The sequence below is a fragment of the Buceros rhinoceros genome, unplaced genomic scaffold (genome assembly GCF_000710305.1).
Source record: "Buceros rhinoceros silvestris isolate BGI_N320 unplaced genomic scaffold, ASM71030v1 scaffold37151, whole genome shotgun sequence".
NCBI lineage: Eukaryota > Metazoa > Chordata > Aves > Bucerotiformes > Bucerotidae > Buceros > Buceros rhinoceros.
The window spans coordinates 12573-27750 of NW_010396627.1; the positions used below are offsets into that span (position 1 = coordinate 12573).

The window sequence follows — 15178 nt, forward strand, 5'->3', positions numbered from 1 at the left end:
TTTCCCAAGCCTGTATTGTACTAACCTAGATCAAGACTAAAATTCTTCATATGTAACTGTCAATCTAGAAAACAAAGAAATAGTTTGGAGAGACACTTGTAATCCCTCTGGGTTGGTTTCAGTACAAAGGAATAGGGGAAAATATCTGAAAAGCAAGACAAAGATTTCATGAAGGCAACCCAGAGAGAGGTGCAGAAAACTAGGGATACGAAGAATTACTAACCCTCTTTTGTACCAGGCTAAGTATTTGGAGTAACTGCAGGACTTTGGAGGGTGCAGCCTGAACTGCTTTCTCTCAGAGATACCCTGTGAATAGCCATCATGTAAGATACATTTTGTTAGGTATATTGGGTTCTTTTCCAATTTGTAGATTCGTGTTATTTTCCTTTTTAAAGGGGAGAGGAGAAGGGGGGAGCTTTCATCAACTGTTTATCTGTTTGTTTTAAACAGCCATCTCCTGAATATCTGAACCTTAAGTGAAAGGTAACAAACCCCCAACAAACCCAACAATCTAGGAAAAGTGATGATGGTCTCAAAACTAAAACAGTGACTTAGAACACTGGTTATACTCTGGACATGGGAAGTAACTCGTCCTCAGGAGATTTAGCTCCTGAAAAGAGGCCACAGGAGAGGCACTTTGCTAACTGGTAGTAATGTAAGGCGGCATGTGTGCCTCACTGTGAGGATGTCTCACACATGCCAGGAACAACATGAAATGGCATTAGATAGCCATGCCTCTGCCTGAGTGTCTGTCACCACCAAACCAGCAACCAATACTAAGTCACTACAAGGTTGTATCTTTTCGGATAGTTCTGTAATGTGTGAGGTAAAGGATGCTCATTAGTTTTGTTTGCAACTTTTCTCCAACAGGAAGAGTATCACAGTAAACTGGAGTCTTGTAAAACAGGAGTCTTGTAGTTAAACACAGTTATAAAATATTAATGTGGTATGTTAGAAAATATGGAACCCAGCAAAAAAACTAAATAAGCAATGGCTTTGACAATTCTAAAGACAAAAAAGGCTTTTAATAGAGAAAATAACTACCTCACGGTGTGATGTCTGAATATTGCGGGTCTGTTTTATGGCCTCTTCATAACGAGGAGGATCTTTTGTCTTGGATACTGTATTGCTGAAGAGGGACTGCTGAACAATGTAAGGCTGCGCTTGAGATGGAGAGCCAGGCTGTGTGGAAATAACAAAAAAATGACTAAACAATACATTTTAGTAAATACAAGACATATCAAGTCCTACAGATTATCCTATTTTGTTGTACCAATCTGTGTATTTAAAAATAGCATAGGTAATCAGAGGGATAAAATAATAGTTTATTTCCCTCTTTCTCACACATACATACACATATGCATTATTAAAAATCTACAAAACATTCTTCCTCTTTGAGTGAACTGCCCTATATACACAGTCACGTATTATTTAAGAACAATAATATAAAATTAAACCTTATGGAACATTGTTGGGCTGATCTTACCTTATTAGGAGTAGCAGGTCCATTCTGCACAGAGGGGACCTGATTCCCGCCAGTGTGAATGTTAGAGTTTGATGTTTTATTAATAAAAGATTGTGAAGGTGTTGTAACTGGTGCAGTCTGATAGGAAAATACTGTGTTTGATGTGGTAGGAGGAAAAACCTGTAAAGGATAAATATATCAGTCTTAGGTTGTCAGGATTTAAAAAAAAAAAACCCCACACACTGGTTAAATTACCTTAACGACTTTTTTTTAAAATGCTTGCTTAAGTTCTCCATTAATGGAATGTTATTTTTACTGATTTTTCATAAATCTAGAACAATTACTCCTTGAAAGAAACTCTGTGCTGTGACATGCTTTCACATTCATCACTGATAACTAAAATACTTTCTTGCAATTTTCCAGGAAGCACGAGGAAAATACAATACAAATTTTCTGCCATTCATTTGGAAGAGAGTATGCATGATTTCCCTACCTAGTCAATAAAATGAACTTATTTCTGGCCTGGTAGAAACTAGTATATGTACCTACGCTTGTCCTATGCTGCCTGTTTTAAAGGAGAATGGTTTGGTTTGTGCCATATAATTCTAATTTCTCCAGAAATTAGAACTGCGAGTAGTCTGTGAGTGGTGAGGGAGAAGCAAAAGACATAACTGATAAACTTGGGTATCAACTGTAACTTTGGTTACTGGTATATAACCTTTGCATTTCTACAAGTGATAGTCCATGCAGTCATTGCACGTGATTCCAAGCAGTATCCTACTTCTCACAGTTTTAACTTAAAAGGAGAGGAAGAGGAGGTATGAATGTAGGAGTCATAAGACTTTCATTTAAATTTACTGTCACTCCCAGATACCTTTATGACAAAGGTGTGACAAATCTTAGATTGGGGATGGAGATAAAGCTAGAATAAGCTTTGCAGAGTACAGTCTCAATACCAGATTAATTCTGCTGTGAGAGGTTTAATACTGTTTTTGTTAGCCACCTGGATTATCTGTGTGATCGTGTGAAGACTGTTGTACTTTCCAGATGTCTACCTCTGAGGTGACTGGCTGTGAAGATGTCTCCTTATTACTAGGTGAGTTGAAGAACAAGAGCCATGTGGTAGCAAGAATGTGAAGAGGCATCTGAAGTGCATAGAAGAAAATAAATGGAATAATCAGCTGGTTTGCCTAAAAATCAGAGCTACCTGCGGAAGTGTAGATGGATTCAAGGGAAACCAGTTCTGGAAAACAACTATTTATGGAGGTGATCACTATTAGGAGGACCAGCTTCACTAAAAAGTGTTAAATTAGGAAGCAGCATTACTCACCCACAGTTCATTAGCTCAATCTGCCTGCTGAAATACCCAAGCCTTGTGAAAATGCAAATGGCAGACAGGCAGATCTAATGGTGAATGCATGAAGACTGTCCTGATCTACTGTATCACATCAGTATTTTACATTTTGATGTGAAAAAGAGTGCAATTACGCTGCCTGGTTTTCTGCGTAAAAGATGGCAGTAGATGCACGTGGAAAACAGCTAGAGTAGGCAGGCTGTTCAGCTCCAGGACTGCCAGATACAGGCTGAAGTCTGCCGGCAACTGTGTAACCATGACAACTGAATAGGTGGAAAGACCACAGGGTGCAATTCTTTGTTATCTCCTGCAATCATTTCAAGAAACTTCTAGACAGCAAAGAAAGCAAACTGCTAATCTCTAGCACGTTTACATGCTTCAGGATGACTGGAAAATTTCCTCAGGGGACCTGTCAAATTAACAAGGTAAGATTACCCCCTCACCAAATCCTGGAGAACCTGGATGAAATCTGCGTTTTGGATACATGTTGGTTTTAACTTCTGTACGATAACCTCAATTAAACAGATTGAACAAGCAGTTCAATGATGAAGAGTGATGATGCTTATTTATCTGTGTTCCCCTTTATTAGCCAGCTGTCTAGAGAACGACAGGGCATAATCGTACATCTTTAAGATAAATTCTTACCAGGAACAAGAGCCTTAGCAGAAGCAGATTAGAGGACACAGGTCCAGTACAAGTCCCAAACCATATCAGAACACGGGTTTTATGATGCACTTTTGTAAACTGAAATATAATCTTTGAAGGCCAACATATTTCGTAACAGTTACATAACATACCATAAAAAATTACCTTCTTCATCTTGAAATCTCAGTTGTTTCTGAATTATCCTTTCCTTTGGGCAGCCTAAAAAACCTTATTGTCCTAAGTGATAGGAGCCTTAGAGTCAATAGCACTGATAAGGAAGCAGTAAAGGTCCAAAACCAATCTCTGATTTCCTAATAATAGAGGTCAGGCTGCAAGAGGCTCAAAGGAGGAAAAAGCCTTTTCTTTTGTGATGACTGGTGCTGATGGGTTGGCATCAGTTACCATATGAACATGACTGGACTGGCACCCATAGATGTGTATCCAGTGCTCTTGAACATCTGTTTTAGAATGGGAAATTCCAGAGCTACCAGAGCTGGGTAGAGACGAAAAGAAAGATCTCTTTCTGAATCACCCTGCATTCCCAGGAAGAGATGTATTATAGGTACCATGGGGTTTTGACTCACTGGAATTGCTGTCCTCAGTATCTGAGTCCATGGCTTGCGTCCTAACTACGGATGAAATCAACAAGGAAAGCAGGAGAGAGAAAAGGAACTCACTTTTATCTCCTAGAAGAATAAATCCCTGAAGCCATAGGTAAAAGCTTTATCTTAAGAAGTGCCTACAAGAATCTTCCATTTTGAGCCCGTGGCAAGTTAAGAGAAACTATCTGATATACCACTTGTGCCAGGCATGAGGAAGAATGTCGTAAGAATGGTGCCGTAAGAGTACCATTAAGATAAAAAGTCTTTAGCCTTACATATTTATTTGCCAACTGAAAAATAAAAGACCTGCATGGACTAAAATTTTGAAAAGAGAAGGCCATTGTATCACACAGAAGAACATGGTACAGAGATGTTAGGTGACTCGATCATATATATATGATGCAGATGATACTTAAAAGATTCTAAAAGCACTGCCTAGGATAAGATTACACAACTATGTATCTTAATGCTTATTACTATCCACAAACCTTTCTGGCTTGTTGGGTTTGACCAAGTGCATGCTGCATGATGGTATTTTGTTTTGATTGTGGAGTATGCATCTGAGGTGCTGTCTGGACCAGGCCAGAGGAAGAAATAGGAGCAGGTATTTGTGATGGGGTCTGTATTCCAGCTTGTGATTGAGCCTAAAGGATGAAGATAAAATATTTGCATTATTCATATTCACAGTAAATTACATCATGTAAAAATCTATTGGATAAATTATGCAGAATAGCAACAGCATGTATTGGGGGAGGATTTGTGTGAACATTTTCACTCTGTTTGGTACTGGTGAGTTCCCAGCAAAAAAGTGGTGGTTACTTTGCCAACAGAGTTTAAGGAAGATAAAGACAAACTGGAGAGGATCTTGGGGGAAGCTATGAAAATGATGAGAGAGAGCACATAACGAGTAAGAAAGGACCATAAGAACTGTGTTTGAATAACCAGAAAAACAAAACTGATGATGCAAGGAAAAGGTTGTTTTTAAGATCATAGCAGTTTTTAATGGCCACTGAAAGGCAAGAAGTGTGTCTAACCTTGGGAAAGACAATTTTAGCTAGTAGTTGGAAAACTTTCTGCAATATCAGTGAAGTGAAATACCAGAACAAGCTCCCTAGGGTTGTAACAGAATTTTGGAAAAAATTTTTAACGATTTAGACAAAGATCTGTCTGGGTGCGTAGCTACCAGGAATAGCTCTTGCATTGTGGACGGTGGGGCCCATGCCCGTCAGAATTTTACAGCCCTCATTAAGTATTGTTAAATGTGATGGTGCACATGCGAGCACCAAAGCCCAGGCCCACAACATGCCACAACAGCCAAGTACCTGCTGGAGCTGAAAGAATACTTGGCTAGCAAAATAACCATGTGGGTGACAGGGAATTTCATCTAGCTGTGACCTAATAATGCCACTGGGAAGCATATGCTTAATTCTGCCTTAGACCAACATGTTAAACTGTTTCAGCTTGGTCAGATTACTCTTGTATCTCTTAATTTATAACCCGTCTTGGTTTATGCTGCATTTATTCACTGTGATACTACCTCTCATCTAGAGATAATACTTCTGTAACTCCACTGGAGTTCCACAATGTAACACTCAACATTTTTAAATACAATGAGCCATCAGCACACAAGGAAGTTCAAACACATTTTGCAAACAGGTATACCTCAAAATAAAATACTGGGTTTGTTTATTACAAACTGTAGTTAACAAAATGGTGTTATATGCTGATATAAATCAAAACCAACTGTGCATGGAGGCAGTACATAGTAAGACAATTACTTGTCAGGAAAGAACGAAAGTTGGGAAAGCAAGCAAGAACTAGAAGAAAGTATAGGTTGTCTCTTTAAGTTTTTCTACTCTTTTCCCTGTAACAGAAACAGGCTACGCCTGATTTTTAAGTTAATCTTACAAGCAGTACATTTATCAGTTTATATTAATTATGCAAATAGTGCCATGCAGTTAACATGATGAAAAAGAAAAACACCGTTACCTGCAGCTTAATATTTCCAACCGGTAGCTGCACTGCAGTGGTAGAATTCGGTCCCTGGATAGACAGTGGAAGGAGCAGCTGTGCAGTTCCTTGGGTAGTTAATAAAGCTTGAGGTTGAGCAACAACTGCAGTTTGCGGCTGCCTCTGTGGATTAACATAAAATTGCGAAATGGCATTCTGAGGTTCAGCTTTGGCCATAGGTATCTCCTGCTTGATAACAACCGCCTTTTTGGCAACTGGATTCTGGCCACTAGTATATACCAATTGTCCTAAAGAATGACTAGCTACAGGTACAGATTGACTTGTACTAGAGCAGTCAGTAAGAGCATTTTCATCTTTGACAGCAGCGCTGAATTGCTTCGGTTCCAAAGCAGCTGAGTTACCAGAAGTTTGAGACTGTTGCTGTTGTCCCCGTTTTTCAACCTCAAGCTGCATTTTCAGTACTTCCACAAGTTTTTGCTCTTGTTCCAGTTTCCTTTTGAGCTCTTCAATCTGCTTTTCTTTTTCTTGAAGCTTGCGGTCCTTTTCTGCTACATCAAACTCCATGGTTGAGATGCTTCCACTACTGCGACTCTGATTATCATCACTCATATTTGCTCTGAGTGGTGAAGAACTTAAGAACTGGGATGGTGACATCATGGTCATCATTTCTGTGAAGGTATCCGCCATACTAGTATCATCTGTGCTTAGACTAGACTGTTCTGAAGGAGAGGGAGATATAGGCAAAGGAGAGCTAATGGTTTCACTATTTACTACTTTGCAGCCAGGTCCAGTAGATGTTTTTTCTGGAGGAAGGTTGGATATTGTATTAGCCACTGGTTTATTTAGTGTTGCGACAGGAAACGCCACAGTCACTTCCCCAGTGTTACCTGTGGCCCCAGTAGAAGTGGTTACTGTAACAGAGCTACTAGTCGCAACCCCATTGTTACTAAGATCTTGATAGGGTTTCAGACGCTCAATAAGATCTGTTTTTGTTCCAGACACTGGTAATCCCCTCAATTTCAACTCCATTTTAAGCTCTGCTACCTGAAATAAAATACACCATGATAGTAAAAAAAACCAAACCCCAACCTTATTTACATAGATTCTACTTTATTATATCTTAATAAGAAAAATTATTTTTCAGCATATTTGCTACTTACTACACCTCTGCGTTCTGCATGATCCATAAGCACAGTTCCATGACCAGTTACTTACTTTCACTGTTTAAGTGGCAGGAACTTTATTAGTATCCAGTTGTTTTACAAGAAATAGTAGAAAACTTATGCTGATTTTTCATAAATATTCAAACTGGGAAAATGATTGTACAGCTCCAGTTCTGGGCTAAAAAATTCTGAAGCAAACGTAGACCATGGCAGCAGTGGAGATAAAAGCACTGAACACTAGGATCAAGACAGATACATCTGAGAACTTCAGCAGGTCAGCTGGATGATGCAATAGACCCATCAAACACAAAAGGCTCTCTCTCTAATTAGCAATCAAACAGCTACAGCTATATGCCATCTGGGCTTCTTTTACAAATATAAAAAGTATTAGCAATCAAAATTCATCTGATTTCTGATAGAAAAATGTTCTCGATTTTCCAGTAAGCTTACAAAGTGAAGTGCAAATATTGAGTGTAAATTAATTCTGTGCTTTAGAATATCAATTAAATGTGATAATGAATGGCTTCTGGTTAAGATACACATACACCACATCTAACGGTAGTGTTTGGGCTACATGTATGTTAGAACTACCTCTAAAAGCATAAAAGGTAGTGACCTCAGTAATATTTCAGTACTTTGCAAGTCTAGAATTTTAAATGAAATGATACTTCATGATTCAGAAAGTTGAAAAGTCACAGCAATCCATTTAACATCTCTTAAGAACCACAGCAATTTAATGTTAAATAACTGTCTATCTAACAATGATTATTAGCTGTTTCCCTCAGTCTGGCATCTTCTACACTTGCTTAAGTGTATGTTCCAACTTTTCTGTTTTTCAATAATACATTTTTGAATTCTTCATCAGAACTGATTTAGATGATTCAGTGTAAAAACCACCACCAGCAGGTCTGCAAGTATGGCTTATGTTACTGCTACCACATTAGCAGGAATCAGTTACGCAGAAACGGGTAACTGAACAGCTTTAATCACTGCAAAGCACAAATTCAGATAGTAACTTAACTTAAAAAGTTAGTAGTTGATAACTTTAAAAGCTTATTTCTTTATAAGCTTCTTTAAAAAGCTTATTTGAAACACTGTTGTTTGAATTGCTTTTTATAGACTTGTTTAATAGTTTACGCCAATCTTTTAATATCTTGAGAATCTGATATTCCAAAACCTCTTTTTTTATCCCTTCAAGTCTAAAAATTACTTACTCCCATCCCTCGGAAACCTGACACCTCGCTAGAGGAAAATGAACGAAGTGCCCACTAGATGTCCCTAGGCTCCGCTCAGGCTTGGCACATTCATGTAGTTACCAGGATCTGAATCTAAATCCCCTCAAGCTTCTTCAGATTCATTGTCATTAGGTCCCTCACAGTATTATTTCCTGTTATTGTATTTCTGAAGGAAGAAGATCCTACGAAATGCCTTCATATTACAGTTTAAACAGAGTTTACGCAGTTATTTATAACTTCAAGGTGCTTTTATGAAATTCAGTGTTCATTTTCAGATAATGTATTGAAGACATCTTATTTTCTGTTCTCTTTTACTAGTGTTATTTACTAGTATAGTATTTTACTTTTACTAGTCATATTGGCTTTATATCAGTGACCTCTCTGAATATGTAATTATTACAGCATCTTTTAATTTATTCCTCCTCTTCTATTTATTTGGGCCAGTAATGTCATTTCTAAAACATATGCATGTGAGGCGGCTAAATCAAACAAATACCTAAGTGCAGAAGTTGTGTATGAAAACTTTGTTTTTTTCTACTAACTGTTACAGAATAAGGTTGTCAGTTTCCATTGGTAAATAATATCCAGGCATATTCTTGATAATAACAATTTGCACGTTATGACCTATAGCGATGTGCAGCAATGATAAAATTCCTCTTATTTTTTACCTTCAAGTCATCCAAGCTTGAAGGTAGAGGTCCTGGTTTCCGGCTAGCAATACTACTGTTCTGTCTTGGTGAACTGGCAGCTGATGTTGGTGTACTGTTGTTGAGAGTATTCAGTGGCGTATTCCCGTTGTTACTCTGTTTGTCGTTCAGTGGCCTTCAAGTGATAAGAAAAAAGGGGATAATAATAATGTCAATGCTAAATATATATTGTTTTCAATCAAATAATCTGATGCTGAATCTAGTGTCTGTCAAGTTAATGAACAAATTAATTGTTTTTACAAATACATATTTAACATAAAATATTACCATTAAATGTTTTTAGTAAAACAGCCCAGAGAAGAAAACAGCAGTATGTTGCTATTTTACGTTCTTCTCAGTTAAGGATACTAATTTATGCTTCATAGTTCTTGTTATTGTCATGGCATCCCGGAAGGGTACTACAGCCTACAGAATCAGTTTGTACAGATTACTCACCAGCTGGGGCAACTAGTTATTTTTTTGTTTATCATCAGTAAAAACCTGAAAATACTGAGCTGTGTATCAACCCTACATAAATGTCCAGTGTTCATAATAAGGACCGACGTGAAGGCAGTTTGCTCTTAAGGTAATGCATTTTTATCAGCTATACTCGTAAGAAGAATCCCATACAAGAATCTCAACTAAATTGTAAAAAAAAATTAAAATGCCATCATTTACATTAGGTACCATAACTCAGCTCTTTTATTTCATACCACTGATTTATGAAGAAATGTTTCTGAAATGTCAGTAAATGGAACATAAGAAGCGTGGGTAAGCAGGCAGAAACATCACTAGTCCAAATGTTAGGAGACATGGTAATTATAAATATAACTACAGATGGCATCTTTAACTTTCCTAGCCTCACTTGCTGGGGAAAAATAACTCGGTGAAAACTAATAAAAAAAAAAAAAAAACAGTTGAAAGTAATTTGAATTTAGGGTTGTTTGTCTGTGGCATGTCACACTGTAAGCACTTCTAGGAAAAGACTGGTCTTAGATGCTAAAAGTGAAACTCTGCACATAGCTCCTCATTCTGTATAACGTGCTGGCAACTCTTTGAAGATTAATTTTTCTAACTGCTTCTACCTATAAATCAGAAAGTAAAAAGTGCTAAAGATAACTTATGAGGAACTCATATAAGTATTAGAGATGAGGCTACAAACAATATACAAATTTAACCTAATTTAAAATAGCTGTTACTTATTTGTAAACTGCAAAAAAAGTGGTCTGTGAAACTGATGTAAAAAGATAAGAAAAACACAACAATAGCATGTGTCTTTGTAAAAGCTTTTGTAAGCTTCTCTCCTGCTCTGCCTACCTATGTCATGTTTGAGTGAAAATGGTGTCGAAACTTTCCTGCTCTCAAGTAAATGCTTTTGAGTTTCAAATATTAATCTAGTCAGAAAAAATGCATCTGACAGGTAAGAATTTCTGTTTCCATGTCACACAAAAATAACTAGGACCACCTAAAGTCTTCTCAGACTTCAGGAGTATTTTAACAAGAGAACCACCTCATCACCTTGTTAAATAAGGCAAATAATGCCCATAGTGATGCACGTCCTAAGTTTTCTTGCATTCCAACTGTCTCTTAACATTTACAAAACACATTTACTTCTAAAGCATAAGGTCTGTAATTGATGTGTATATATCTGAAGGACACAAACAATGCTTCACATACTTAAGCGGTGCAGGCAGAATTGTCTGGTAGTTGTAGTGTTGTTGCTGTTGGCTCAGGATCTGCAGCTGCAAGAACAGCTGCTGCTGTTGTAGCAGACGAGCATAGTTGGAGTCCATCTGTGGCTCATTTTTCTCACCTTTCTGATCAGGTGGAATATATTGATGATACTTCAATTTTTTCACCCTTGGCTTAGGTTCTTTACATTTCTTGCTCCGATGCTTATCATTTGGGTTCTTTGGGTGGCTTTGCTGTTTATAGATGGAAAAGATTGAAACAACTAAAACAAGACATCTCATTTACAAGCAGTTATGCAAGGTACAATGATAAAGCATACAGGAGCTCATTTACTGCAGAGTTGCAGAATACAATTATCCCTGCAAACCTGTCCAAAGGATCGCTTACCATCCTTCAAAGGCTGCCATACTCCAGCTGGCTTATACTGTGCACAAGAAGGGGTCATCCAGTCAGGTTGTGAATACTTTTTTATTAGATGGCACAGATGAAGCTAAGGGATTCTGCTAGTCATGACTTGTCATGGCAAAGAGACGTTCTTAAACAGGTAAGTTCAAAGCCACTTAGCACTTTGTCAAAGTAAAAGCTAGTATCTTAAAGTCCATCTGTAAACATCTGAAGGTCAGAAGTAGTTACAGCTCTAGGTTAAAAGCATGGAACAGACAGTCCTATAAATTACAGGATTACTCTTACGAAACTTTCAGCAGTATCATTTTATATGCACACATGGTAAAACTCTCTTCCTTTACAGGCTCTTTGAAATTCTTTTGAGTGAGCAAGGCAGTTACCTAGTCATACATAAAGTATCAGAGCAGAAATCCTGTGTTGGTCCATGCACAGCTGTTACACAGACAGCCTGTTTTGGGTGATATCTGAATCTGTCATTAAGGTCCCGCATTAGGTAAGCTGGTACAAGTCCAGTGATTTCACTGGATATAGCCACGTTTCTACTAGAAATTGACTATTAGATGTCACCCTTGTGAATTTAACCCAGAATTAATTTCATGTAGTTAGTAGAAGACTACATACATATTATCATTACACAGCTGAAGACCTCTGGCAAAGTTGCTGAAATATTAGAAACATCTTCTAACACAACCCCCTCTCTAATTGTATTTGAAGAAGTTTTTTATGCTGCAAGCTAGGTCACTGTAGAAGAGACTTGTTCTTCTGATATTCAAATGCAAGGATACAGTAACTTCTCTCACACAGCACGTTCTGCTTACACAATACATGAAGAAAAATAGTTGTGGAAAAGGAGCAATGCTGTTCAGTAGTAGTTTGGTTACAGGCAGACTATGATTGTGGTTGTCTCTGTTCCTATTAAATTATTCTCCATATAAAACTAGATTAGAAGAGATTAATTTCACCAGTAAAAAGTAGAAACTCAGTATTGCAAAAATCTATTGTCCTTATTTCTTAAAAACTTCCACTGCAGTGTAATGCATAATTCTGCCTGAAAACTTTTGTCAGCTGTACTGTAAGGACCTCTTGAAAGTATAAGCCAGGCCCTACAAGTGTTAATGGTTGATCTGAGCATACAAAAGCTTTGAGTCGACAACCCAGTATGTTCTCCTGATCATTAATATAAGTTGTTGATAGTTATAGGCACTGTAACATTACTAATGTATTTTTTCATTAAATATAGTGTTGGAAAAGAACATAGATTAAGAACATAGTTCTCAAATGCCATTATTACAGACACCTACCTTTACTAACGTTGGCCCAGGCTTTGCTGCAGATACAGTACTTGTGGTCAGGGTGGTTGTAGCAGTAGAGCGTGTAATGTGCTGTTCGATTGTAGAGGGAGTTTTGAGAAATTCGGGAACTGGAGAGGTTAAAGGTGGATACTAATATTAAAAAAATATAAGGAAAAAGAGAAACATTAAAAACATCCACCATCTGAATAACTGAAAAAAAAAATGAAAAGGTTAAGACAATTTACTATCATGTCAAATTCACAAAATATTTTTAGGAGGAATGTCGAAAACAGGACTTTCATGTACGATTTGGCACCCTTCATATATAGCAAATAAGATAAACTGGTTTCTTACCATGACTTCTTAAGTTTGCATTTTAACTACTGCATGTACATGTATCCAAAATCTGGCTTTACTAAACCAGATTTACTTCTCGTTTCACCAAAGCAAAACAGTAATTGATTTTAATATACATTTTTGTAATGTATCATAATAAATGTTTTCCCAACATTAGCATTTTTATAATTGTTAGTGTTGATTTTTCTGCAGGTAAAAAGAATGACAGCCAAAAGGGATTTATAAAAATATACAAAAGAAAAACCCTCAGGGAGGGCTTTGTTTTCATAACCTTTACGCTGCTGTTTTAATTTGCAGAATTCTTTTCTCCTTTTAACATGCATGAAAACAAATGATGAAATACCATGAAAACATTTTCTTTCTGTATCTCTAACAAAATCACAGAAAAAAGCTGAAAGGACCTTAAGAAGTTACCTCACCTATTTAAGTCAGGAACACTTTACTTAAACTGCTCCTAACATGTATTCATCTCTGGTTGGTAGCCCAGAATCAGATTAACTAATTGATGCCCGTTCTTAACTTAGTAATTGCAAAATTTTTCTAGAACTGACAGCTATCATTAAAGTATTTTTGCTCCAGGCATAAGGATAAAAAAAGAAATCTTCTCTTCAAGGTAGTCAGTCAGAATTAGAGGAAAATATATTAAATCAATTTACTTTCTTGTTAGTGTTAGTAGCTTTCATATATGAAGGCTTCTGGAAACAAAGAATTACTGATTTTAGGAATATAACTAATTTCCGTATTTTTATATGCAACTAAGTACAGAAAAATAGTTCAAAAATTTATTAATTATAAATAAAAGGAGAGGTAAAGGTTAAAAACAAGAATGGAATGCGTTGTTAGCAGAGATACCATCATTGGTTATTACTCTGCTTGAAGCAACATTAAAATTTGACCCTAGACACACTACATGTATCCTGAAGCAACCTCTGAAGTTACACTGCTTTATTACTATAAAACTGAGACCTTCACTACTTTCTGTCTCTGAAGTCAGAATCTTGTGTACACAAGGAGAATCTTACCACCCATACTAGTACTGTCAGAACAGCCATGAAGGTCAAACATCAACATAGGAAAACAAACTTCTTGTTTCAGAATGATCATGCAGCAGCAGAGCAGATGTATTTTCATGGCAACCACACCTCTGTGCTAGGATCTGTATTTGACTGCCAGCACAACTACATTGCTGGGTAGGTACAACCCATTAACCTGAACTTTACTAGTAGAGTTTGTTCCCTTGCTGTTACAACATCATGTGTGTAATTTCTTCTATAAACTTAAGAAATTCCACGTAGGCTTAGAACTTTTTTATTATTACTCTTTTCCTGGCACCACTACGCCTGCCAGAAAATTCCCAGAAGCCTTCCTACATAATAACCAAACCTCACTGAGCTTAACTTCGTAATATCCATTTTTTTCTGTGCTGAAATTGCTTCTGATTTAAAACCTATTTCATTCTGTAGTGAATATCCCTCTGATGGGATACAGTCTGTACATAAAGAGATCTCAGAATCATCACTTCTGACATACTTGCAGTTTTACAGAGGAAGTACACAGTAGCTCAGTCACTTCACTGCTGACTACCGCACCCCAACTGTCTTTCCTCCGCAGCTTTCTCTTGAGTCAGGGTCCCCAGGGTTTCACATTTCTTTTACTTGGGAAGAAGAGGTGGTGTGGGGGTTTTTTTTAAGAACTATTCCATTCTATTGCAATTCCATTTCTATCCTACAAGCCTTATCAACCAGATCTTTCTGCATAACAACAATCCAACTCCCTGCTGACTGTGCCTTCCAACATTTGTTACGTGACCCATTCTAATGTCAAGAATGTCCCCAAATCTACTCCTGCAGAGCACTAGTTCAAGACCTTGCCCAGAATGAAGACAGACATTAAGTAATCGATACCAGCTGGAGTGAACCGTGGCTACAACCTTTGAAACAACTTCTGGGAAAGCGGTACATGATCTACAGGCTATAATGATTTTTCACTGAATTTATGGCTTTACTACAGTCTATGGGAATTTAATCATTGCCAAGAGCCAAGCCAGGGTTCTAGTCTATACAATCCCAAACAGAAAATGAAGCCCCAGACACTCCTTTGCAACAGCAGATGTATTCATTCCATGTGAAACTATGTCCCATTTCTATAGTGCCAGACCAGAAAACATACTGCGAAGATTTTGTTTCAACACGTACAAACTTTACCTGTGTTGATGTAGTAGCATTTGGTGTTACTGGTGATGGTGAGTCGCTTGGTTTTGGCTCACTGGGGGAAGCTGCTGAAGACTGTGATTCTTGGCTGGGTGGCCGGA

The 15178-nt window shown here is 37.4% G+C and overlaps 1 protein-coding gene across 1 annotated transcript in view; it reads right to left on the minus strand.

Moving 5' to 3' along the window:
* The window catches only part of MKL2 (MKL/myocardin-like 2), a 47841-nt gene that overhangs the window by 2597 nt on the left and 30066 nt on the right, over positions 1-15178 (minus strand). Inside the window, exons 7-14 of the mRNA XM_010145953.1 lie at positions 15072-15142; positions 12520-12660; positions 10799-11046; positions 9104-9257; positions 6056-7081; positions 4555-4710; positions 1487-1645; positions 1045-1182 (exon numbers count right to left, since the gene is read on the minus strand). Coding sequence (XP_010144255.1) covers positions 1045-1182; positions 1487-1645; positions 4555-4710; positions 6056-7081; positions 9104-9257; positions 10799-11046; positions 12520-12660; positions 15072-15142 — 2093 coding nt within the window. The remainder of the gene's footprint in view (positions 1-1044; positions 1183-1486; positions 1646-4554; positions 4711-6055; positions 7082-9103; positions 9258-10798; positions 11047-12519; positions 12661-15071; positions 15143-15178) is intronic.